Consider the following 27,976-nt stretch of genomic DNA (forward strand, 5'->3'; position numbering starts at 1 on the left):
AACTGGTTCACCCGTTGTCAGTATGTCACCGGGCGGAATGATGTACTGTGTACCTTCGGCATGGTATTTCAGTGAGATAGCACTATAAAGTCGGCATCAGATCCGCGCTACCCACAAGGAGGCATATACACAAACATACCCTGCATACACGCATGCATGCTTACACAACACACATGGAGGCACGTCCTTAAATAACATTGGCTGTTAATAGGACGTAAAAACACAATAAAACCAAACCAAACCAATTATTTTAATTTATATTTTAATTAAACATAATATGATCAATAAAAGCTGTTCACTTCCTTATATATACAGAACAGATATGTCAGGAGGAAGCAGCAAAAACGGTATCAAAAACGGATGTATTGTTTTCCTCTGAAAAACAGGTGAAATTTTAAATATTGATTTGTCGCTTATGTTCCAGAAAAGGCTGATGTAAACTCTTCTTCATAAAACAGAACACGTATTGTGCCGTTCTGCTTTCAACAAATTCCATCCGGGTATATAATATGTTTCATACACCGACTTGATTCAATTTATGATAGCGTTGTAAAGGAAGCAGGATATGAGAGTTGTTTCAAAGAAAATTACTATCGGAGCTATGAATCGGGAACGGCGGCTTCGTTTTTGTCGGACAAAACTTCATTGGACAGTTGCAAATAATTGATCAGATATCATATTTAGTGATGAAACAAAAATAGAAATCGGGACTGACAGGAAAGTGTATGTATGGAGAAAAAACTGTGAGCGGGTATATCCCGACTGTGTGGGGGTTGTGCCCAACATTGCTCGAAATGTGCGTTTCTCGGCTATGTTTTGGGGAAGTATATTTCCATTTTAGATGAAAATGTATGGCCTGTTGTCTTGAGACATTTTGCAATTGCACCCTGGATTTTAAAAGAAGATAATGCCCCGTGCCATGTCTCTAGGAGAGCTAACGAGCGGAAAACTGTACATAGTATCAAAACTTGACCATGGCCGTCCCAAAGTCCAGATCTTAATATGATTGAAAAGTTTGGAAAACAATAAAAACCCGTCTTTCGAAACGTTTGGGAGAGGTACAAAGCAGAGTAGATCTGATCAGAGTTGTGAACGATATTTTCGGAACCTATATAATTTACTACCAAAGCGATTACGAAGTGTTATTAGAGCTAGGGGACAGATAACAAAGTACTGAACATTTCATGTAAGTACCTTCTTTATTTATTTAGATATTCCACTTTTAAATATTCCCTCCCTTATTCCGTCTTTGCGTATTGCAGAGTTATCTTCTCTTGGGAGCAGGTATTGATTGTCACGTTACTTGTTTGTGAGAGTAAGGTCATCATTTTTTGAGAAAACGACGTAATTTTCTCACACAAACCAATGACGTAACAATCAATACCTGCTCCCAAGAGAATATAACTCTGCAATACGCAAAGACGGAATAAGATCTTAGCGTAAACAAATATGACGTCGCCGATATGCACCAATACTTATGACCAGTGACTGTACTTTGGAAGTCCTTCTAAATGTCTAATAAAGAGAGTCTAGTTCTAACGGCCAACACTAAATCTTACCAGGGATGTGAACACATACCTGATCTAACCCTACCCTCTGTGTCGTCGTTATCACGCCTCCTCTTTTTCGAAAAAACTCAAGAGGATATTTTCCGTATGAGGTTGGACATTTCTCATACGGGTCTGTAATAAATACTCTGTAATACTCTGCTCTATCTATTATATACCGCCAAGCTTCAGTGTATTTCTTCTTGTTGCAAGGAAACGTCACGCAAATACATTCATTAAGTATAGATGCCAGCACGAATATTTTATAGGACATGCTTCATTAGTATCGACTTTTATCACATCTTTACATGTATTTCAGCTTCGTTTCAGTTCCCCCTTGAGGGAAATGTAAATTCCCCAAACACTGCCTCCGAAAACTCCTTAAGTGAAATAAATATTCATAAGATTCTAGGACTTGTTTTGGAATGGTTGAAATGCTATATTTAGAAATGGACGAGTCTTTTTGTATCGGAATGTTGATATTTTGTCACACTCTTGTGTATATATGCTTGTGGATCGTTTAGTATCCCTGTACCACTGCCAAAAACTGTAAACACTCATTGGAGAGTATGTTTTTATCGGCATGACTATAGCTTTGATAAATCATTTCTAAACAGGAAAACAACACGTTGCAGGACATTTCTGAAAAACTAATAAAGATAAAAATAAACTAAAAATATAATCAACATTAGTGTTTCGAGTATTAACGAACCCTGGACTTCAGATTGTAATCTTATCGCTCTCACCTACTGAGCTACCTAGCTAGTCGACGAAAGTGTTTCGGGACCAAACGTGCCACAGTTATATCCCAAACGAAATTGAGGGGAGATAACTGTATATACGAAAAAGCAAAGTGCGGCAGGACAGGGATACTTTAGAAGCTTTTTTTTTTTTTTTTTATCAGAATCAGAAATTAGAGCCTTTACCACTTCATCAGCAACCTAGTACGTGGGCCCAGACACTAAGCTCTTTTCGATAATCACTAAAAATACAAAGAATGATAGTATCTTTTAGAAAATTTCGTAATTTTGCAGAACGTCAGATAAAATCAGCTATTTGGATATCATCACTGTTCAAATTCATTCGACAACCGGTTTATGAGATATGGCAATACAAAATGAGACATAAACCCGCATTTTCGAAATAAAATGCGTGAATATCGTCTGTTGTTAGTTGAAAATTGGTCACTTTGAAGGAATATAACTAAACTTTTTTTTTCAATTTTTGAAAGCCTCCTCCGCTGCAACAAACATTGTCATACCAATCTTCATTCGTAGAAAGAATTTTTTGTTTGTCACATGAGGAGGCTGTCATTTATGCATGCTAACTGTCCAAAAACACCATATTTTGGCTATTTCTGCATAGCAACGCAATTTTGTTGCTATGGTAGGGCATCAACACATGCGCATAAGAAAAAAAAATTCACCAAGAAGGATTGCCCCTATTAACCAATATGATGTTTATAACAGAGATTGGTAAATAAATTCAATTTGAATTTTTTACTTTTTATGAAGCCAAAAATTACCTAAAACGCCTCTAGTCCAAACTTATATCCGAGGGTTTCTCAAACAAAATTCGTGTGAGCCATTACTTTTATTGCAGCCTCCTGAAATTTAGGCCGATAGTTGAAGATTGCCTTCGTCTAGTGGTGCTCATTTATTGTTAATCGCATTGTAGTCATGTAAAAGTGTTCATAAAATAAGTCGATCGGGTAATTATTTACGGTACGCTACCGTCAAAAGGAAAGCCCTTGTATAGCGATATTGTTGAAGTATGTATATATGGAAATGTCCTCCGCCATCTTGAAAATTGAAATATGTTTCGTGTTTTATGTATATATTTATTCTATATACTGTACTTCGTTCGGTAATAAAAAAAAGAAGAAGAAAGCTGCAACTTAATATAGATGTGCATTGATAATCACTAACTATTCCGTCTTTTCGTATTGCAGAGTTATCTTCTCTTGTGAGCAGGTACTGATTGTTACGTCATTTGTTTGTGAAAGTAACGTCATCGGTTTTTTGAGAAAACGACGTAATTTTCTCACACAAACCAATGACGTAACAATCAATACCTGCTCACAAGAGAAGATAACTCTGCAATACGCAAAGACGGAATACGAAGTAAGGAAACATATCATTAATAGTAATTGGATGCAGATACGCAAACAAATTTATCAGTTTTACTGCACTAAATTGATCGTTATTTTGGGGAGTATTTGAAGGTAACGTGGCTCAGTTTTCATTTTGGCTAACGCCAGAATTCCCAGTGTGGGCTCTTTGAAGGCTTTGGTTTATTGTAAGTTTATTGCATGGGACCGTATTCGTGAAACCATTGTCATGCTCAAGCATGGATTCTGTGCCCAAACCAACTTTCTTGTAGCTTGCTTAAATCATTTTAAAAACAATCAAAAGTTTAAACGCTGAAATCAGTATCCAGCTTTAAGTCTCTTCAAAAGTTTTCCAAATCATTGACGGGGTTTTCAGGTATGCAGGTTGATGAAGAATACGGGAATTTTTAATGGTCGGCATCAGCATCTTATTGGGAAATATTCCATGTCTTTGTGTGATATGAAGGTCAATGTTTTTTATGGTGCTTATTAGTTTTTAGCTCACCTGGCCCAAAGGGCCAAGTGAGCTTATGCCGTGGTGCGATGTCCGTCGTCCGTCCGTCCGTCGTCCGGCGTCAATATATTTTACTTTAAACAACTTCTTCTCAATAACCAAAAGGCCTAGGGTGATGATATTGGGCCTGTAGCATTCTGGAATGAAGGGCTACCATGTTAGTTCAAATGAATGACCTTGTTCCACTTTCAAGGTCACAGGGGTCAAATGTTTTAAAATCTTCAACAAACTTCTTCTCAATAACCAAAAGGCCCAGGGTACTGATATTGGGCCTGTAGCATGCTGGGATGAAGGGATACCAAGTTTGGTCAAATGAATGACCTTGACCAACTGTCAAGGTCATAGGGGTCAAATGTCTTTAAACAACTTCCAACAACTTCTTCTCAATAACCAAAAGACCCAGGGTACTGAAATTTGGCCTGTAGCATGTTGGGATGAAGAACTACCAAGTTTGTTCAAATGAATGACCATGACCAACTTTCAAGGTCAGAGGGGTTGAATGTCTTAAAATCTTTAAACGCCTTCTCCTCAATAACCGAAAGGCCTATGATGATGATATTTGGCCAGTGGCATGCTGGGATGAAGCGCTACCAAGTTTGTTCAAATGAATGACCTTAACCCACTTTCAAGGTCACAGGGGTCAAATGTCTTTAAATCTTCAAACGACTTCTTCTCAATTACCAAAAGGCCCCGGGTACTGAAATTTGGCCTGTAGCATGCTGGGATGAAGGACTACCAAGTTTGTTCAAATGAATGACCTTGACCAACTTTCAAGGTCACAGGGTTTGAATGTCTTAAAATCTTCAATCAACTTCTTCGCAATAGCCAAAAGGCCCAGGGTACTGATATTCGGCGTGTAGCAATCAGGGCTACCAAATTTGTTCAAATGAATGACCTTGACCCACTTTCAACCTAATGTCATTATTTGACATTCAAGGTCGCACTGATATTCTGCCTGTAGCTGTATTTTAGTCCACTTTTAAGATTACAAGTGTGAGATTAATACCAGGTGAGCGATGCAGGCCCATTGGGCCTCTTGTTTATTTTTATTTTGTAGTCAATATCGCTGTTCTCACTTTGAGGGCGTGAGTAGAGGACGCTTATCCTACCGAAACTCCTGGTCTTAGTTTCCTTGTACTGTTTCAATTTCAATGGTATTTCTGTAAATATTTCCTTTGTCCATGTTTTGCACTAGTTTTATCGAATTTGAGTTCAAATTGTGGTTTTGTTGATCGTTTATCTGGTTTATCTATAACCTACTTGATTGTTATATGGTATATTTATACCTTACTTGATCGTTTATCTGGTTTATTTATAACTTACTTGATTTATTTATAACTTACTTGCTCTTTCATTTGGTTTATTTATAACTTACTTGATCGTTTATCTGGTTTATTTATAACTTACTTGATCGTTTATCTGGTTTATTTATAACCTACCTGATCGTTTATCTGGTTTATTTATAACTTACTTGATCGTTTATCTGGTTTATTTATAGCTTACTTGATCGTTTATTTAGTTTATTTATAACTTACTTGATCGTTTATCTGGCTTATTTATAACCTACCTGATCGTTTATCTGGCTTATTTATAACCTACCTGATCGTTTATCTGGTTTATTTATAACTTACTTGATCGTTTATTTAGTTTATTTATAACTTACTTGATCATTTACCTGGTTTATTTATAACTTACTTAGTTCGTAAAATAGCAGATACTCGTGATTGTGTGTCCTTCAACTGGATTCTTCTTTTCAATGTAGACGTATTTCTATTATTACCCTTTTTGAATCATTTTTTTGTAGGCTGAAAGGATCTTAATTTTGTCTTCCACCTGAGATTTCATGTGCATTCGCATACACAGAGACATATATTTCAGTGTCTGATCACTTTCCAGGCGAGGGTTGTTTTAAGCCACTGATGGTTGTCTTCGAGTTCTGTATCCAACTATGAATCATTTTCTTTCGTATTTTTAAGGAAGACAGGTACCCTACAACCACTAACTGTATAGTAAAAATACAAAACATAACCCCTGCCACGATAAATTGTGTAGCAATGTCCACCAATGATACAGTACTCCTATGTGTCCCCTACCATGACTATATGTTTCTAGTAATAATACAAAACATGGCCCTTAACTTGACATTGTTGAGTACTATACGATGCATCTCCCTGCTTCATATGAAGATCAAAGGTTCTCCAGACTCTGCAGAACTTACCTGAAAATATAATTGATTATGTTAAGTCGTTAGCATTGAAAACAGGTAATCACATTCGCGTGTAAAATATCGATAGATCAGAGACTGTCTAGTGCACGACCGAAAACATCTAGATTTTGTAAACTTTGTTCCTGGAAAAACTTGATGCCATAAGCAATGTTACATAGCATAATTTGCATATCCCTCCTAATGCCCCCAACCATCATCACCTTCTGAATATTTTGATACTATATCCCCATGCAGAACAGCGTGAACATAAAAAATATCACGACCAGCAGCGCAGTAATTGAGCTCTCTCAAATGTATAAAGCTCTCTCTTACAGTAAACTAGCAAGTAACCCAAAGTCGGAATAAATTGGAACTCTTCTTTACAGAAAACACATAAAGCGATACTGCCCTCGATATATGTAGTATCAGTTAATTTACAGTCAAATGTATTCTAACTTAATACGTAGGTGTGTATCAATATGTACTTGTACTTATATGGCCCGGGTGAGTCATCACTGGATTTCACAATCAACTAAGCTAATTACTCTTCCATTTCAGTCAACGCGTACTACAGTTATATAAAATTATCAAACGGAAACGAAAAGAAATATCATATTCCGTAGCCATTCCTATGAAAACATGAAGACATTTATCTTTTTACGGATTTTCAAAACTATTATTTCCATCGTCCCCAGGGGCTTCTTTCATAAAATGCATGAGTCCAGTAGTTCAAAGACTGCTTAGCTTCACGTGTCGATAATGTAAAGTTTCAAAACGAAATATTTTAAGAAATAATGTAATTTTTTTATGTTTTCTTTCACTTTCGTTCCTTCTTGACTTTATGATATCGTTTTAAATTCCAATTCACAGACTGTCTTTTGCTTTGAATTTATTTATTTATTTATTTTTTTATTAGACTGAAATTGTGCGGAAAGATAGTGTTAAGCTAACCAGACTTTTTAACAAAGTGACACAGATTGACACTTCAAGCGATTCGTTCACAACTTTTTGAGACAGAATTTCAGGACAGAGTTTACTAGTAACAACAGATCGATTAAAGCCACCAGCAAATCACCCAAGGTTCTCTACAAAACTTACATGTATGTACTTCTTTTCAAAGATATTTTTCTTGAACAATCAAACGTGTATGATTATACCATTGTATTAATTGGAAACTAAATGGGGGAAAATCCTGCTTTAAATACTGGACGCAAAATAGAAAAATAAAGGGAGCCTACTACCTGTAAATACGTACATTTAGTGGCATTGTTTTTATTACGGCAGAAATCCTCAGTCCGGTCCAGTAATTATTTAGTAAGACCATAAGCGCTATGCTGTGAAGTACTTGGGACTTAAAGTGTTAGTTTGATTTTTCACTGACTCATTTCTGACAGCCGAAATATTTTCACGTCTTCCCGCTAAAATATCACAAAACTTGTGCAAGGCTATTATATTCCGTCTTTGCGTATTGCAGAGTTATCTTCTATTGGGAGCAGGGATTGATTGTTACGTTATTGGTTTGTGTGAGAAAATTACGTCGTTTTCTCAAAAATTTATGACGTTACTCTCACAAACAAGTGACGTAACAATCAATACCTGTTCCCAAGAGAAGATAATCCTGCAATACGCAAAGACGGAATACTACCTGCACTGTTTGAGGAGATACTAATTTCGGACTTGAGCAAGTCTATGTACTCAACGGGTAGTTAGTAGATGTTCTATCTATCTATCTATTTATATGTTATACTACACAGAGACCAAAATGGCTTTAATGCGGAGGATTGATATGAGTCAACATCCGTAATAGCTATGATATATATTATGTAAGTAAGATATACAATCGCACTCTATGCCTCATAGATATTTTTCTCTTACTACACTTAATTCGCCTCTGTGAGCCGGAGCAGACAAACTTTTGATGTCGTCACAAAATGTCCCAAAGTAAACACCACGTGTATTAATGTACATGTGCATTGTTCTGACACGTGTACAACTGGATTTTTTTCCCGGTGCGGTTGTGAGTCATGAATTTAGGGGAACATACCTATGTATTCAAATGTTAGCTGTCAAGCTATACAATCCAAACATATACTGTAGATAAAAATACGGGGAGCGGTGAAAAGCGACTAGCAGATGATTCCCTTTTAACCCCTTGTTAATCAATATGTAAATACGACGAAGGAAATTTACTTATGAACTTATCGTTGAGGTCAAAAAATGTTAAATTAATTTTATTGGGGGTCTTCTACCTGAGGGCCGTCACGTACAGATTGTGTACGATTCAGTTTCACATTTTATCGACCGACAGTCCGTACGTACACTCACTCACTCCTCCATGTGTGCAGCGACAGTGCTAACAGATACGGTACATCGTCACCATTATTTGGAGCCCGGGGGTAGGGGATGACGTCAGTTAACTGTGACGTAGTGGTGGTTGGGGCCGGGCTGTCCGGGTTGACAGCCGCCAACGCCCTCCTGGAGAAGGACAGCACTCTAAATGTGATCGTTTTGGAGGCTAAAGGTAGGCTGTGCTTTGCTCTGATGGTGGAACCCGCCATTGCGCTTTCTTGAGTTGTCACGTACGCGCAGATAATACATATATGTAGCAATCAATAGTTTACTTTACCGTGTCACACATCATATCACATGTTACAAAGACATAGATAAAATGTTTATTTCTGATATAGATTATCTAGGTTCATTTTTACATTCATACAAACCTTCAAATTTGAAATTTAGCCGAATTTCCACGATATAAGTATTTAGATAATTTACAAAATAATTATAGAGGATAGCATATGACCATTTCCACATTCTATTCCGAATCAGCCCGAGGGTCCGGAGGCTCGAGGGCTGATATGGGTCGAGGGCTGACAAGGAGTAGAACATGGAAATGGTCATATGGTAAGCTTTTTTATCATAAACTGCTCGATAACATCAAAAGTACAAGCAATAACACATCAAACATGCAGAAAATATCTATTCCATGAGCTTATACATGTACCTATAATCCTTTCTGCCGTGAATAAAACACCATGAACAGAATAGTAAATACAGACGGATATACAGGGTGCACACAACTTGTCTCAGATGTGATTATTTCTGAAAAGTGTTCGACCAGAAGTTAAACGGATATTGACGTGTGCCGGGCAGAAATAGCGCGTGCCGGGCTGATATGGCGCGTGCCAGGCGAATGTTGGTCTGTGATATGACGTAATGTACATCTAGCAGTATTACATATGCAAAACGATAAAGACAAAAAAAAATCCCAGTTTCTGAAGTCTGAAGTCAACTTTAGTTTAGACAATTGATATACATATATATAATCAATAAAAATAAATAAAATTCAAAAGGTAAAAAAATCCGGAACCTGACCAGTCTCTTAACGTATATATATGTCTGAAGAATCTCCTAGAATAGATGAAAGTACTAAAGACTCGTTGTTAAGATTTTTTCTTTTTATAATATATATATCTATTATTTGTCAAGACTCGTTGTTAAGAATTTTTCTTTATATAATATTTATTCGTCCGTAAGGATTATTTTTCTGATTTATAATATATATATATATATATATATGCAAGGTTTTGGTTTGGTTTAGTATTCAACAGCTATGGTCATTTAAGGACGGCCTCCCCTGTGTGCAAGATGCATGCGTATAGTGTATGCGTGTGTGTTTTTGGAAGCTGCAATATGTTCGTGTTTGTCTCCTTGTGATAGCGCGGAACTGATGCCGACTTTATAGTGCTACCTCACTGAAACATACTGCCGAAGAGCCCCAGCAGGACAACCCCCTCCGGTCACATTATACTGACAACGGGCGAACCAGTCATCCCTCTCCGAAATTCCTGAGCGTTAAGCAGGAGTAGAAACTACGTATACCTTTGTACAGACTCTGGTATCTCTCGGCCAGGGGACAGAACGCAAAGTCTTCCCCACAGGGGCGAACGCTCAACTCAAGGCCAAAAGTGAGGCATTGTCAAAGGTGACATTAGTAAGAAGAAAGTTGTTTAGAAAAAAAATAGAAAAGAAAGGATCCCAAATTTAGTCGCCTCTTACGATCATGCAATGGGGGCAGCAGGTACATTTCTTACGCTCTACCTGCAGGGGCCTATACGCGAAGTGTTCACAAACACTGTGGTGCCGTTTGCATATTAATTTTCAATGATAAATGACTTTTTAGAATTTGTTTTAACCCAAGTGCCTATGTTTATTCATTCCAACGTTTTGAAATTAATATAGTAAGTGTGTCATCAAGTAAAAATGTCAAATGATCAAGACAATTAACATTATGATTATGCATTAACGCCCTATAAATAGGTCACGCATGACGTCATGATAGTGGAGTCAAAATGAAACTATTAATTTTCCAAAGAGTTCAGTCAGAACAGATAGTCTAGACCCCAAGCCTCGATCCGTAAAGAGAGGCAAGGGATTCTCATCTTTGACGTTTTAACTTATCCTTTAAAGTTACAATAAGTTCTTATCATTAATTCATTGATTCTTTTTATTCATATTTATTCTGTTGACCGTTGTTTTCTTACCTCTTTTAAAAATCATGTTGATTCGACCAATTTCCTTCATGTTTTCCCTACTGTATATAACCTTAATTTATTTTGAAATATGTTGGTATGGGTCTTAGTGTAGAGGGAAAAGGGAGTGGTCTTGGTGTAGAGGGAAAAGGGAGTATCCGGATAAAACTGGCGTCCATTTTGTTTCTACATTTTCAGCTTATATCCAGGCTTTATCGATATGCCGATAGTAGTACATCGTGTCGGCTTCACGCGCTCGAGTTTTCCGGTCTTATTTCCCCGAAGCAGACGACAACAATGGGCGCGTCAACATGGTCATCTTTACTAAATTGTTTTATTGTTTTATCTCGGTATGTATGGTAAAATATTTACTGTCCTTGTGTGTACACATTATTCAATGAAAATGTTACAAACGATTTGCGGTTTACTTTCTTCTTAGGTCGTATTGGCGGACGGACACTGACGAAACAGTTACAGGGGTCTGACGGGAATTTTGACTTTTGGGATGTCGGCGGTGAATGGGTTGGAAGGTATTTTTATTTTATTTATCGAGACTGTCGTCTGAATGTCAAATCTACAACCATTTCATCCTAGACAATAGAAAGAAAAAAAAAATGAAAAAAATATAAGAAGAACCGGTGCAAAACCTGACCTGTCTGTATTCAAGAGCATTAAACACACCAGGTCCGTCTTCCTTTGATATCATATAAACGACGTGTCTAGATCTGTGGCCAAATGATCACTGGATGACTATAGCATTTACATATAAAGAGTTTAATCGTCAAAAACTCCCCATACCGATGCTTTTGTAAAGTAATGAAATATTTCAACGATAATATTGCCTCTTTATTTTTAAAAAGTTTTACACATTTTTCCAGTTCTTGTTACAATCAATTCATAGCAGGTCCACTGTCTGATATTTCTGTGACTCAGCCTCTGAATCCTGCATTCCGTATTCGTTAACTTTGTCTTTGGTAGACCCTATCCTCACCTACAGTATTTACTGCAGAAGTTTGACATAAACACGTTCAGTCTCCGTCAGCAAGATGTAAAACCAGTCCCACTGCGTCTGCTACCTTCCTGGGACATCTACTTCCTGTCTCTCAGGGTATGTATCTGTTACGTACTGTCTCTCGGGGAATGTATCTGTTATCTACTGTCTCTCAGGGAATTTATCTGTTACCTACTGTCTCAGGGAATGTATCTGTTATCTACTATCTATCGGGGAATGTATCTGTTACGTACTGTCTCTCAGGGAATGTATCTGTTACCTACTGTCTCTCAGGGAATTTATCTGTTACCTACTGTCTCTCAGGGAATGTATTTGTTACCTACTGTCTCTCAGGGAATGTATCTGTTACCTACTGTCTCTCAGGGAATGTATCTGTTACCTACTGTCTCTCAGGGAATGTATCTGTTATCTACTGTCTCTCAGGGAATGTATCTGTTATCTACTGTCTCTCAGGGAATGTATCTGGTACCTACTGTCTCAGGGAATGCATCTGTTACTTACTGTCTCTCAGGGACTGTATCTGTTCCCTACTGTCTCTCGGTGTATGTATCTGTTACCTACTGCCTCTCAGGGAATGTATCTGTTACCTACTGTCTCAGGGAATGTATCTGTTATCTACTATCTATCGGGGAATGTATCTGTTACGTACTGTCTCTCAGGGAATGTATCTGTTTCCTACTGTCTCTCAGGGAATGTATCTGTTACTTACTGTCTCTCAGGGAATGTATCTGTTACCTACTGTCTCTCAGGGAATGTATCTGTTATCTACTGTCTCTCAGGGAAAGTATCTGTTATCTTCTGTCTCTCAGGGAAAGTATCTGTTATCTACTGTCTCTCAGGGAAAGTATCTGTTACTTACTGTCTCTCAGGGACTGTATCTGTTACCTACTGTCTCCCAGGGAATGTATCTGTTACTTACTGGGAATGTATCTGTTATCCACTGTCTCTCAGGGAAAATATCTGTTATCTTCTGTCTCTCAGGGAATGTATCTGTTATCTACTGTCTCTCAGGGAAAGTATCTGTTATCTACTGTCTATCGGGGAATGTATCTGTTATCTACTGTCTCTCAGGGAATGTATCTGTTCCCTACTGTCTCTCAGGGAATGTATCTGTTTCCTACTGTCTCTCAGGGAATGTATCTGTTTCCTACTGTCTCTCAGGGAATGTATCTGTAATCTACTGTCTCTCAGGGAATGTATCTGGTATCTACTGTCTCTCAGGGAAAGTATCTGTTACCTACTGTCTCGCAGGGAACTTATCTGTTACCGACTGTCTCTCGGGGTATGTATCTGTAACCTACTGTCTCTCAGGGAATGAATCTGTTACCTACTGTCTCTCAGGGAATGCATCTGTTACTTACTGTCTCTCAGGGACTGTATCTGTTACCTACTGTCTCAGGGAATGTATCTGTTATCTACTGTCTCCCGGGGAATGTATCTGTTACCTACTGTCTCGCAGGGTACTTATCTGTTACCGACTGTCTCTCGGTGTATGTATCTGTAACCTACTGTCTCTCAGGGAATGTATCTGTTATCTACTGTCTCCCGAGGAATGTATCTGTTACCTACTGTCTCGCAGGGTACTTATCTGTTACCGACTGTCTCGCAGGGTACTTATCTGTTACTTACTGTCTCTCAGGGACTGTATCTGTTATCTAATGTCTCTCGGTGTATGTATCTGTTACCTACTGTCTCGCAGGGTACTTATCTGTTATCTACTGTCTCTCAGGGGCTGTATCTGTTACCAACTGTCTCTCAGGGAATGTATCTGTTACCGACTGTCTCTCAGGGAATGCATCTGTTACTTACTGTCTCTCAGGGACTGTATATGTTACCTACTGTCTCCCGGGGTATGTATATGTTACCTACTGTCTACCGGGGTATGTATATGTTACCTATTGTCTCCCGGGGTATGTATATGTTACCCACTGTCTCTCAGGGACTGCATATGTTACCTACTGTCACTCAGGGAATTTATCTGTTACCACTGTCTCAGGGAATGTATTGTATCTGTTACCTAATGTCTCTCAGGAAATGTATCTGTTATCTACTGTCTCGCAGGGTACTTATCTGTTATCTACTGTCTCTCGGGGAATGTATCTGTTACTTACTCTCTCTCAGGGACTGTATCTGTTACCTACTGTCTCAGGGAATGTATCTGTTTCCTACTGTCTCTCGGGGAATGTATCTGTTTCCTACTGTCTCTCGGGGAATGTATCTGTTACTTACCCTCTCTCAGGGACTGTATCTGTTACCTACTACTGTCTCTCAGGGAATTTATCTGTTACCTACTGTCTCAGGGAATGTATATGTTACCTACTGTCTCTCAGGTAATTTATCTGTTACCTACTGTCTCAGGGAATGTATCTGTTACCTACTGTCTCGCAGGGTACTTATCTGTTAATTACTGTCTCTCGGGGAATGTATCTGTTACTTACTGTCTCTCAGGGACTGTATCTGTTACCTACTGTCTCTCGGTGTATGTATCTGTTACCTACTGTCTCTCAGGGTACTTATCTGTTAATTACTGTCTCTCGGGGAATGTATCTGTTACTTACTGTCTCTCAGGGGCTGTATCTGTTACCTACTGTCTCTCAGGGAATGTATCTGTTATCTACTGTCTCTCGGGGAATGTATCTGTTATCTACCGTCTCTCGGGGAATGTATCTGTTACCTACTGTCTCTCGGGGAATGTATCTGTTATCTACTGTCTCGCAGGGACTGTATCTGTTAACAAGTGTCTCTCGGGGACTGTATCTGTTACCAAGTGTCTCTCGGGGAATGTATCTGTTACTTACTGTCTCTCAGGGGCTGTATCTGTTACCTACTGTCTCTCAGGGAATGTATCTGTTATTTACTGTCTCTCAGGGAACGTATCTGTTACCGACTGTCTCTCAGGGAATGCATCTGTTACTTACTGTCTCTCAGGGAATGTATCTGTCACCTACTGGTCTCAGGGAATGCATCTGTTACTTACTGTCTCTCAGGGACTGTATCTGTTACCTACTGTCTCAGGGAATGCATCTGTTACTTACTGTTTCTCAGGGAATGTATCTGTCACCTACTGTCTCTCAGGGAATGTATCTGTTTCCTACTGTCTCTCAGCGACTGTATCTGTTATCTACTGTCTCAGGGAATGCATCTGTTACTTACTGTCTCTCAGGGAATGTATCTGTTACCTACTGTCTCTCGGGGAATGTATCTGTTACCTACTGTCTCAGGAAATGTATCTGTTATCTACTGTCTCTCAGGGAATTTATCTGTTACCTACTGTCTCAGGGAATGCATCTGTTACTTACTGTCTCGCAGGGTACTTATCTGTTATCTACTGTCTCTCAGGGGCTGTATCTGTTACCAAGTGTCTCTCAGGGAATGTATCTGTTATCTACTGTCTCTCAGGGACTGTATCTGTTACCTACTGTCTCAGGGAATGCATCTGTTACTTACTGTCTCTCAGGGACTGTATCTGTTATCTACTGTCTCTCGGTGTATGTATCTGTTACCTACTTTCTCGCAGGGTACTTATCTGTTATCTACTGTCTCTCGGGGTACGTATCTGTTAACTAGTGTCTCACAGGGAATGTATCTGTTACCAAGTGTCTCTCAGGGACTGTATCTGTTACCTACTGTCTCAGGGAATGCATCTGTTACTTACTGTCTCTCAGGGCACGTATCTGTTAGCTAGTGTCTCACAGGGAATGTATCTGTTACCAAGTGTCTCTCAGGGGCTGTATCTGATACCAACTGTCTCTCGGGGAATATATCTGTTACCTAGTGTCTCACAGGGTATGCATCTGTTACTTACTGTCTCTCAGTGCACGTATCTGTTAGCTTGTGTCTCACAGGGAATGTATCTGTTATCCACTGTCTCCCGGGGAATGTATCTGTTACCTAGTATCTGTTATCTACTGTCTCTCAGGGGCTGTATCTGTTACCAACTGTCTCTCGGGGAATGTATTTGTTACTTACTGTTTCTCAGGGACTGTATCTGTTACCTACTGTCTCAGGGAATGTATCTGTTACCTGCTGTCTCTCGGGGAATGTATATGTTATCTACTGTCTCTCAGGGACTGTATCTGTTACCTACTGTCTCAGGGAATGCATCTCTTACTTACTGTCTCTCAGGGCACGTATCTGTTAGCTAGTGTCTCACAGGGAATGTATCTGTTACCAAGTGTCTCTCAGGGAATGTATCTGTTACCTGCTGTCTCTCGGGGAATGTATATGTTATCTACTGTCTCTCAGGGACTGTATCTGTTATCTACTGTCTCAGGGAATGCATCTCTTACTTACTGTCTCTCAGGGCACGTATCTGTTAGCTAGTGTCTCACAGGGAATGTATCTGTTACCAAGTGTCTCTCAGGGAATGTATCTGTTACCTACTTTCTCTCGGGGAATGTATATGTTATCTACTGTCTCTCAGGGACTGTATCTGTTACCTTCTGTCTCAGGGAATGTATCTGTTACCTACTGGCTCTCGGGGAATGTATATGTTATCTACTGTCTCTCTGGGAATGTATCTGTTTCTAAATGTCTCTCAGGGAATGTATCTGTTATCTACTGTCTCTCAGGGAATGTATCTGTTACCTACTGTCTCTCGGGGAATGTATATGTTATCTACTGTCTCTCAGGGAATGCATCTGTTACTTAATGTCTCTCAGGGTACGTATCTGTTACGTACATATGTACCCTGAGAGACAGTAAGTATCTGTTGGCTACTATTCCTCAGGGTACATATCTGTGAAATTTACCTTATGGCTCTGAATTTGCGATTCCCCCTTTGCTTCCATTTTAGACAGAGACACACATACTGCCGGTCAAGGAAAGATTTTTTGTCTTTTCTGTTTTACCTTAGGGTTTAGACGAAAGGATTTCACAGTAATAACATCTGTATGACGTCACATTAACGATAGAATATCGTGGAAGATTACACATTAAAGCTTGAAAAGAGCATGCCGTTGTTTATATTATTTGTTATTCTGATTATAAGAGATGTTGAGAGAAATGGTGGAGAAAAAGGATCATTCCCTACCTTGAAGCAGCCTCGGGTTACTTAAACAGTCAATAATATCCTCCTTTCATTGTCCTTCCCACAAGTTAGGGATCATGATACCGCGCCTAGCCGGAATTGGCCGAGAAGTTGCGATTGATCCATGTAGCTATCTGTTACCTATGCTGCCCCTCATGGTACGTATTATTACCTACTTTCTTTCGGGGTACGTGATAACTATACATGTCACTTTTTAAATATCTGTAGACTTTTCAATCTGTTTTGTGATTTCTAGCTACGAAGACGAAAACATTTTTTTGACCGATTTGGTGTTAACCAAATGAAGAGTTCTGTAAAGGCTCTGGAATGTGACGGGATTATGTTTGAGGACTATTGTAAAGCTCGGCTCTGGACGGAAGGTATGTGATTGAAAGCCTCAATTGTTTTGCAACGGGGACCAGTTATGTGACCGCGGTAACAAGGAATGTTCATTTCAATTAGTAACAGCAATAAAATGGAAAAGATTCCTGTGAATATTGTACTCATTATACTGCGATATTCATAATTATCATATTTATAACATTCCCCAATCCCTGTGGTCCGCATCCGTATTGCTACTTGTCTGTGTCTGGTCCCTGTGTCTGGGTAGTTACGCATGAACCGTCGACACTTCACGTATTTTTTTTCTGTCAAATAAATAGCGGTGAGCTAAACTTAGTATCCCCCGCTCAACGAGTTGGCAGGGGATATAGAAATGAGGTCCGTCCGTGCGTGCGTCCATGCACCTGGTTAAGAAGAATTGTTCTCATATATTATATCTTGCCTACTACAAGTGCTATGTTGATTATACTTGCATCAATTGTGAATCTAGGGTTGCTCTACTGAATGCATATTGCGGATGCTGATTTCGGTTACAGTGTCTTGTTTGTTTTTTAAATTGTATAATATTAACATTGTGAATCGGTCTTAAGGCGAGGTCATTTGTACAGTGTTAGTACTGGACCCCATGAGCCGTCATCTGGAAAGTTCTAAAAGTCCGTACTCTAAATTGTTTTTTCAGACCCCTATGATCGGGATTTTATCAAGTGATCCTCGAGTGGCCGCACTGACAGGGACTTGAGAATTTGTTACAGCTATATTTTGACCTAAACCAGGTTGTTCAGATTAATTTTCGGTCAACCCCGATAATGATACTATATACTCGTATAATATCATCATTGTGGGTGTCATTTTTACCAAAAGTTGATCTAAACTCCTGAAACATGTAAAATTACTCTGAACACCTTAGTTTAGGTCCAAATAAAGTTGTAACACATCCTCAGGTCCCTGTGGTCGCACTTCGATCGTAACAGATATTTTTTCTTTTTTTAAATGGTTCCGCAAAGGGTCGAACCCGGAACCTCTGGTTTACTAGTCTTACGCTCTCTCGAATGGTTTTATGAGGAATCTCACTAGCCGTGTCGATAGAAAATGGCAGGTATTTAACCTTCCTCGAAACTCCAGGGGTTGCGCTCACTTTCGCTCTCTGCACCCCTGGAATATGTCATAGCAAATTTGAAGGCACACGGCTGGCTATTTGATTGGTCTCAGGTAAACAAAAACCTGACCAATCGCTTTGTCTTATACCTGTGCTGTTAGAGGCGCGAAAACCGACTTCAAAGGTAGTCAAATTGTACAGTTACGCGACCTACCGATTCTTTTCATGTACATCAAAGGATCAAACTAGTCTTCTCGTCGTCCTATCCACAAGGTGGCGCACACTGAGCCTTCGATGTTGCTTTGACATATTCCAGAGGTGCAGAGAGCGAAAGTGAGCGTAACCCCTGGAGTATCGAGGATGGTCTGTTTGTTTTCAATATTTCCATGGTCCCTACTTGGGCACCAGTTTATCAGAGGTCATTATTTTTTCCAATGCCTCTGTAAGAAGTCGAACCCAGGACATCTCGTTTACTAGTCTTGCGCTCCACCGAAAGAGCTAAAGAGGGAGTTTCCATAACGGTGGCGGATGGATGCAACTTGCTCTTTTACCATGGTGGCATTGTAGATGTGAAAATACAAATGAAACAATCTGATGCCTTTCTACTGCTTCCCTCCCAGATGCCCGACATACTGTGGAGGCGGCTTGTAAGTCAATGTTCGGACTGAAGCCCACGGAGATGACCCTACTGTACTTCCTGATGAATGTGTCGTCTGCTGGAGGCTTCGACACATTTCTGCATCCAGAGCTGTGTTCTGGTCAGGAGCGAAGAATCAAGGTGAAGCAAATTGGCGGATTCTATTTTGTTATATTTAGTCATTTGATTGTTAGGTCATCTATATTTTTGTTCTTTTTTCCCGATGTTGATATATATATATATTTCCCCCAAATTTGCACTGCCTGCCACACAGTAGTTGTAACTCTAAAGTATATACATGTACCTCCCCGTGGTCAATACCGCGCGGAGTGCCTATTCGCTGGGAATAAAGGAAATAATAGTGTCAGTATGTAAAACTGTATCTTCTAACTTGGCAAACTGAATATGTTGAACAGAAATAAAATTCGTGTGAATGTTATCTCTGGAATATGTTGGACTCGATTTTACCTGTGTATTACAGGGTGGATCACAACAGTTGTGCCATCGTCTGGCGCAGGTCATGGGAAAGAATGGAATCGTGAAGAATCAACCGGTCACTCACATCACCCAGGTAACTATAACACGGAGTTACATTACTCAAACTAGATCCTAAACATCTCTTGGTTGATACTGCTGCACCATCTTGTCCAAAAACGACTTTTAAATGTTTGGTCATATTAAATACGTGACGGACTAACTACCTTATGGCCTATTTACATTAGAAAAGTGACCGGGCTCTCCACTTTAAGGCCTCTATACAGTAACTCTCTACCATTAGATCTGTGTATTATACAGTAGAACAGTGATCGGGCACTCTGTATACAATATAAAATTGGTGGGACTTTCTACCTTAATTAAGGCCTGTATACAGTAAAAAATTAATGGGGCACTCTGCCTTAAGGCCTGTATATTATACAGTAAAAGTGACGGGACTCTTCACCTTAAAGCCTGTATACAGTAGAAATTTGGTGGGACTCTCTACCTTAATGCCTATATACAGTAGAAAATTGGTGGGAATCTCTACCTTAATGCCTGTATACGGTAGAAAATTGGTGGGAATCTCTACCTTAATGCCTATATACAGTAGAAAATTGGTGGGAATCTCTACCTAAATGCCTATATACAGTAGAAAATTGGTGGGACTCTCTACCTTAATGCCTATATACAGTAGAAAATTGGTGGGAATCTCTACCTTAATGCCTATATACAGTAGAAATTTGGTGGGACTCTCTACTTTAATGCCTATATACAGTAGAAAAGTGGTGGGACTCTCTACCTTGAGGCATGTATACAGCAAAAAATTGGCGGGACTTTACCATAAGGCCTGTATAGAGCAAAACATTTGCGTGACTCTCTTCCTTAAGGCATGTATACAGTAGAAAACGTAACGGGACTCTCTGCCTTAAAGCATGTACACGGTACAAATGAAGAAACGTTCTACCTTAAGGCCTTGTATGCAGTAAAAATGAAAAAAACCGCTCTAGGCCTAATGCTTACATTTGAAATTTGAGCTCTCTGTTAATTACAGACAGATGACAGAGTATCCGTGCTTACTACAGACAAGACTGAGTACCAATGTAGGAGGATCATCATGGCGGTGCCTCCCCACCTCCTCGGTATGTTCCAATACATTGTACTCGATATCCTTCAATGTTTACATAATCCCGTCACATTGCTGTAAGCCCACTTCAGGGTAATTTGCATAATCGGACGGCGGGCCGGAATATTGTTTGACCCGAATACGACAGTTTCATATCAAATCCACATGTTATAACCTTTAAGGGTCCATGCCTTTGTGATATACTGCAAATCAATTCTATTTCGCGAAACACTTAATTTTGGGGAAATTCGTGGGATTAGAAGATCGTGAACGAAAATATATCGCAAATATTTATCTGGACACTGCTCTCGTCAATAAGTTGCTGGAAGCCTCTGATCATAGACCTATAGTGTAATCACTGGTATGATAAGGGAAAAAGTTTTCAGGGTTATTTTCGCGAAAATTGAAGTGTAAATTGCGTTTTTTGTTTACTATATTACAGCGAATATCCACTTTACGCCCGATTTACCCTCCAACAAAGTAGATATCCTCCGGAACATCCCCCTAGCCCACATCGTCAAGTTTGTCTACAGTTACGAAGAGGTAGGGATTTCATTGATAATTTTGTCGGCGATGTAACGACAGCTTTCACGTATTTTTGTCAATTAACATATGCGTGTATCTTATTTGCCCAAATAGAACATGCACGTGCAACGTCGTTCCAAGAGACGAATTGCGATATATATATATATATGTGAGCCAGGTGTGACTGCCCTTGGACGAAACTTTGTCGATTGAGGGCACACGTGTGCATGTACCATATCAAGTCATATCCATTGATTTCTTTAAGGTTGTTTCTTAAAAAAGACATCCATGTTAAACTGGTAGAATAGGACCATTGGCTGTAGCGTCTCTAAAATATGACATCAACTGTGCGTGGCTTGTTTGTGAATGAAAATAAGGCATCACCAAAGCACATTCCATAGTTTTTCGACGTGGTAGAATATATATAATGAACATATGTTTGTAAATTATCGTGGAAAATATAAATGCTGAAAGAATTAGTTAGCTCTGGACGAAGAGGAATTTGTTTATCGTTTTCCAAAAATTATCTCACCTCGTTATATATTCCACCTTAATGCACGCACATATGTTGCTTTAATTAAATAAATGCAGTCAAACTAGATATCCTCCGGAACACCCCCCCTAGCCCACATCGTCAAGTTTGTCTACAGTTTAGGGTTTTAGCTTTAAGGTTAAAAAACATATGAATTGTAAGGCTAGTAATGAAATTTACGCATTGATTTGTAACAATTGTTCTGAATTTTATATCAGTCAAACGGGCGGTGAGCTACGAAAAAGGATGACTGTACATAGACAACAAATACGATCAGACAGCTTAAGATTTTTACCAGTCAGTAAACACATACATGCTTGCGCTGATGACAAATTTAAAATATTTCCTATTTATCAAATGAACAACGCAGACGTAATCACACGTGAGGCTGAGGAAGCTGAATTCATCAGACTTCTTAGACCCCGCTTGAACAGTACTGTTTGACTCATATCTTATAGTGTTCTAACTTCATGTTACGTTTAAGGTAGAGAATACCTCTGTATTTTAAAGGATGTGCATACACGAGTTTCTAGCATTTTTATTTTGTCTACTGAAGAGTTATGTTTGTAAAGTAGTGACATCGGTAGTGTAATGTAATGGTCCCGAGTTCGCCCCCAACAGGAAGAGTTTTTATTTTTATTATAATTTTTTTATTATTATCTTTTTTTGTAAATAATAGAATTACTAGTAATTCTAAATCCTAAACAAATAGTACTCTTTGCCTTAAGACTATAATTAATGTATTTCTATTGCTGTGATATCGCTATGGCGGCTACGCATATGGCGGACGTCGCTATAGCGAACTATTAATGCGACGTTATAGTTTATGACGTCACAACATATATTTCAAATAAAGAGTCTGGAGATGAAAGTACAAAAGACTCGTAGTTTAGAATTTTTCTTTTTATAATATTTCTTCGTCCGTAAGGATACTTTTTCTGCTTTTATAATATATCGAGAATACACTTCCACGTGTTAAATGGCGTTAAGCGTCTTGTAGAATTTATAAAAAATATCCTTTTGTCAGTGCCCATTGAGAGATTTTTGTCGCCACTAGTGACCATATTTAGGCCAGACAAAAACTACATTTGTAGTTGTGTTTCCGGTAACATGCTGGAAAAAAATAGGGTAGGTAGATTTTAACAAACAATTTAATATGGTATATAATACTTTTGGCCTTAACTCTTTATACGAATATAAAGGTAAAGTTAGGGATTACAAACCTCAGAAAATCTGCCGTGGTAATGACATTGTGATGAAAAGTTTACTAATATCACTAAAAGTAGTCAAATAAAGCAGGTTTCGTTGTTGTTTAATAAGATAGCGATCCGTAAAAAAGAATGTATTAATAAATGTTTACATAACTTTTCTTATTTCATTTATATTAGTGTATTTTAAATGTTTGTATATTTTGTAGAGGTTCTGGAGTAACGAGGGGTCCGAAGGGCACGGTTTACAGGTGGTTCTGGAGGATCACGCGGACGGTCCCGTGGGTATAGCCTACGACGGAACCTCGTCCCGGAACAACCCCGCCATTGTGGGTTTCGTGTCTAGTACAAAAGGACCTTTCCACGTACAAGACTTCCAACTCCCTCATCAGTCGACACCGGAACAGGAGGTTCGTTTTCCCTTTTATTTTCAGTTTGAAAAATTTAGAAAAAAGGTGGATTAACAAAACAAAAAAAATAGAATAATCGAAAAGATAAGATCCATAAATTGATAAAATATATTACGGCAGATGAAGAATAGTTCCAACGATTATCAGGGATATATAAGAAACAAGATAACCCACTAAATGATGGTTCTTGATATTTGATCAAATTTTAATGACTTCAATATGCTAAGATGTTAGTGAAAACGTCGAGTATATCTTACAGGTTTAAAGGAATTGCTAGAACTTTTAAATATTTTGTTTGTAGTCCCGTCGCCAAAACGAGGCTATATTGTCTGTTCTTGAAGACGCCATCGGACCGGAAGTTCACGATTACATCGACTACGCATTCGTAGACTGGAGCACGGAAAAGTACAATGGCGGCTGTTTTTTGAAAAGCATTGTTCCGGGGACTACGAGACATTTGTGTCAAACACTTAGGGAACCCTTCGAAAAGTAAGTAAAATTTATCTTATCAAAATCCAAGGACACTCTCTTGATATAAACATCTTCAGTTCTAGAAACCGTAAGAGAGCACAGCCATTGTAATAAGTTGTAATAAATTGTGCCCAATCCCTTGTTCAATTTAATTGGCAATAAAATATGTTTAAAGTAAGCACAACCACCAAAAATAGATTTAGTTATTTTATCTTAATTTCATTTCTTTGTTTTATTCTAATTTTTATTTTGACATTCTAATTCTATGACGTTTTAGAATCAATGAAAACAAACCCCGTTGAAATCGCTTAAGCACTAAAACGTTTTTATAGACTAAATAAAGTGTTTTGTCAAAGGTGATTTTTTATGACCGACAATTTTAAATGGAAGCACCTTTTCCAAACTATTAGCCATTTTAATCTAGCTTCCTGTTGTTATGTGTTAGACACCATAGTGTTTGTTTTAGTTTCATCTGTATCAAATTTTGATCGGTTTTTAAATGAAATTAAATAGGGCGTTCCCAATGATGCTGTAAGCATGTCGATTGCAAAACAAACAGTTCTAACTGTCGTAAAATTTTGTGCTTTGAAGGGTCTTCAAAATGTGTTGTGCTTGTCCCCCCAAACAATGTACCGAATCTGATCGATTTTCGAAATCATTATTCAGTATTCAGATTTCAGCATTATTATATTTGTCATTATTATCGGATTATTTTAGACAACTTCCATTTCAATTAAACTCTAAAAAGTTGGCGGTCGATAATGTTAAATGCAGTCCACAAATGTGTTGTATAATAATCTCAGGTATGCTGGTATGTTTAATTCCAGAATTATTCAGAAAATCAATATCAGTTTGAAATGAACAATTGAATTTATTGCCAGTGTTCATTTCGCCGGGACGGAAACCGGAACCGTCTGGTGTGGTTTGATGAATGGCGCCGTGCAGTCTGGGCTGAGAGCCGGCGCGGAGGTAAAAACTGCAGCAATATCCATTATTAATCTGACAAAGACAAGTGTGTCTAAAGCTGAATTAGGATTAAGTGACATATTACGTCAGTTTTGTAAAATGTCTCACTGTTGTTGGTTTTAATTCTATTATTTTTATGACGTTTTTGATCTTCATGATAATCAAAATACCAGGTGATTCAAAATTCACTTTATTTAAAGCGATCGAATAAAAAAAAATACAATGTGCTTTGATTGCCCTCCCTTCGTCAAACACGATTAAACAAAGAACTGTACCGCAAGGGCAATACATGTTTTATCATACTGAAAAAGAACTAGTTTTCCGCGCCATTGTGGTCGTCTGTTTCAGTCGCTCGGAATACAGGTTTGATACCTCTTGCCCATTTTTATAGAGGTAGTCTGAAGAAGGAAAACTGGAGCGTATGGGGAGTTTAACGTCCCGTATCAGCCAAGGACAAGTCATATGAAGACGGGTGCCTAGGGAGGAGTAGGAAAGAGAGAAAAGTACAGACAGGTCACAATGTTGCAATGGCGGCATCAGATCAATTTTGGTTTCTTTAATATCCTCCAGGTAGAAGACACCTAAGACAATTCCTGATTTTGCAAGAGGGGGAGGGGGAAGGGGGGGGGTCACATAAGTCACCTGTTACGACAGGCAGTGGGATACTTCCGTTGTTTATACTTTTTAAACACATCATAAAAAGTTGATTTTCAATATATTTCAAATAGGTGCTGTTCCATCTCAGACCGGAACTAGTGGAGAGTGAGCTTCCGGACAACGTGGACTTATCTACCAACCGTATAACTTCCTGTTCAAGCGGAAGTGGATTCTGGATGTGTTGGGGGTTTGGCGTTCTGGGCTTGACAATAGGTGTCATGGGAATGTCTTTCGCCAGAAAATCCATCTATTTGCCGTTTGATACACTGGAGCGAATATTTGACGTCTTTCAAAAATTATACTACTAATAAAAACCGAGACCTGTACAAAAAAAGGTAGCTGATCAAAGTTAGAATACTTAAATATTCAACACGGAAGCTTTCTATGTGATGTTTGATGTTGTGTGGGATTTGTTGAGGGTTGGTGTATTTTTGTCTCATGTAATCAATAAGATTTCTGATGTACTGATTTAATGGTTGTTTATGATGTTAGAACAGTAAACTGTGTTTCTAGTCATTTTAAAATTTGCTGTAATATTGTTATACAATGTACAATATACACCTATATTTGTCTCAAAGAGACTTTAAACGGACATTTCCATTATGTGGAACTGGACTGGGTCGCCATCGATTTGTCGGATTGACAAGGAAGCTTAATTGGTTCGAATGTCTGTCAAGAGTTTGGAGGCCCAAGTTCTAATCCGAGTTATACTGTTCTATAAGTGATGTCGTCGCCGTCGTCACCGTCAACACAAACTTCATCATTGTCCTCCTCCTCCTCCTCCTCACCAAAGCCACCGACGTCTTCACCGTCATCGACGTCTTCACCGTCATCAACATCATCGTCGTCCGCGTCGGCGTCATCGCTGCCGTCGCCGCCACAACTATGATTATCGTCGTCACTGTCTGTTGTCCATATACACAGGGTAATAACAAACACTTGTAATATAGCTATCTGTGTATTATAACGGCTTTACATGTATATAAGCTAGTTCCATGCAGATAACTTATCTGCTTCCGTACTTTTAGCGCGAATTTAACGGTTTCTGTGATATGTAATATGACACCAACTTTTGTAAAGTGAATAAAACAGCGTTACTTTTAGCGGGCGCCCTGAAGCGGTGTCACGCGCGTAACGTCAAAACAAGAATGATAAATTTGTAAGTGAAACCAGAGACGTATATATAATGTGTTATATACGTCTCTGGTGTAACGTTATAGACTGCTCAGTAAAATAACGGTATATACTCTCGGTAATTGTTTGTGTTTGCGCAAGAAAATAACTTATTTACAGCGATTTGAGACATATTTTCAAAAACGAATCCTTTTAGCGTGAAGAAGTATCTACAGAAGACTAAAGTTGCTATTTGAGAAGCTGGTATGTTAGCCACTGTGAAATACAATCGGGAACCCTGGTCACTTTCTGTTAACGAAAACGGAAAGTGCCGATGGTTCCCGATTGCTTTCAATGCATCATTTCACTGCAATCGGGAACCTGATCCGGTCAGTGCAAAAAATCCGAGTTATTCAACAAAGGCCCACTAATTTGCGATTGCCTCTCATGAAAGGAGATACCTAGATATTGCTTTATAGATGTCCTTGATCAATGTAAGAAAATTGTATATGTATGCAAAAACATTCATCATCTAAGCTTTCCATTTAATATTTGCTGATCTGTGTATTTTGTTTTTGTGTAATGTACTCATTTATATAAAATTTCAGAAATGAATTGATTTAATTAAGAATTGGACTGCTTTTGTATGGAATTTATTATCTTTTTGAATGACACAGCTTTGCAAGCAAACAACATAATGCGTATGTCACGTGTAAACCTTCCTAAAATCCTTTAAAATATCAAAAAATCTTCAATTTTGGCTCTAACAAAGTAATTAGAGGCTTCAGAATAGCACGAATGATTCGATACTATGATATATGCTATATAAGTTATGTTTTAAATGTCTCACGAATTTCTCACGAATTGAGAGAAAAAATCTCACTGTTTTGGACCAAATTTCATTAAAAATAATCGCATAATGCTATATATAGATATACATTTTTTACGCATTACAATAAGAAGCGCGTTTTAGTAATACTACCGAAAATCATCCGGAATCCTACAAACATGTATGATTTATGATAGATCGAATTAATCCCCCCCCCCTTTTTTTTTTTTTTTTTTAGCAAATCCCGATAATTATATCTAGACGTGTGCCAAAGTTCATCAAAAAAGAATAAAAAAGGAAATTAACTTTAAATAAGTAAATAACAAATGCTATATAGAATGAAATGGGGAGACCACTTGGAATGTTGGCACCCTGTTTTATGAATATTGCCCATTCCAGTAAGGCCAGTAATGGTCGCTGTTTTTTATTGGAATGCGTGGTAATTTTGAAATATTTACTAACTTACATGTTTTTCAGTATATTATGATGCTATTATATAAAGAATAATTACAGGTATTTTTTTGAATGTTTTGGAATGGTGTTATATTGAATGAAAAATAATTGTTATTTATTTTCCGCTGATTTCCGGAATAAATGATATTTTGTTGGATTTTGTTTTCTCTCTGTATAATCTTCCATT

The 27,976-nt window shown here is 38.4% G+C and overlaps 1 protein-coding gene across 1 annotated transcript; it reads left to right on the forward strand.

Annotated features, from left to right (window-relative positions):
• The first annotated feature begins 8,481 nt into the window (after positions 1-8,481).
• Positions 8,482-27,940, forward strand: LOC110452665 (probable flavin-containing monoamine oxidase A). Its single transcript, XM_021501313.1, has 12 exons — positions 8,482-8,898; positions 11,349-11,439; positions 11,888-12,017; positions 17,207-17,330; positions 19,009-19,166; positions 19,507-19,596; positions 20,554-20,641; positions 21,068-21,168; positions 23,100-23,300; positions 23,602-23,789; positions 24,653-24,740; positions 25,466-27,940. The coding sequence occupies exons 1-12, from the start codon at positions 8,781-8,783 to the stop codon at positions 25,700-25,702; spliced, it is 1,614 nt and encodes a 537-aa protein (XP_021356988.1). The 5' UTR covers positions 8,482-8,780; the 3' UTR covers positions 25,703-27,940.
• Positions 27,941-27,976: the final 36 nt, after the last annotated feature.

The sequence above is a fragment of the Mizuhopecten yessoensis genome, unplaced genomic scaffold (genome assembly GCF_002113885.1).
Source record: "Mizuhopecten yessoensis strain PY_sf001 unplaced genomic scaffold, ASM211388v2 scaffold6785, whole genome shotgun sequence".
In the NCBI taxonomy this organism is placed as follows: domain Eukaryota; kingdom Metazoa; phylum Mollusca; class Bivalvia; order Pectinida; family Pectinidae; genus Mizuhopecten; species Mizuhopecten yessoensis.

What these genes read in the sequence shown, in the direction of transcription:
- LOC110452665 (XM_021501313.1), top strand. Translation starts at nt 8,781, where the DNA reads ATGACGTCAGTTAACTGTGACGTAGTGGTGGTTGGGGCCGGGCTGTCC. An exon ending in CTTAGGGAACCCTTCGAAAA is followed by an intron (nt 23,790 to 24,652) that starts GTAAGTAAAATT and finishes ATTTATTGCCAG; the next exon opens with TGTTCATTTCGCCGGGACGG. An exon ending in GGCTGAGAGCCGGCGCGGAG is followed by an intron (nt 24,741 to 25,465) that starts GTAAAAACTGCA and finishes TATTTCAAATAG; the next exon opens with GTGCTGTTCCATCTCAGACC.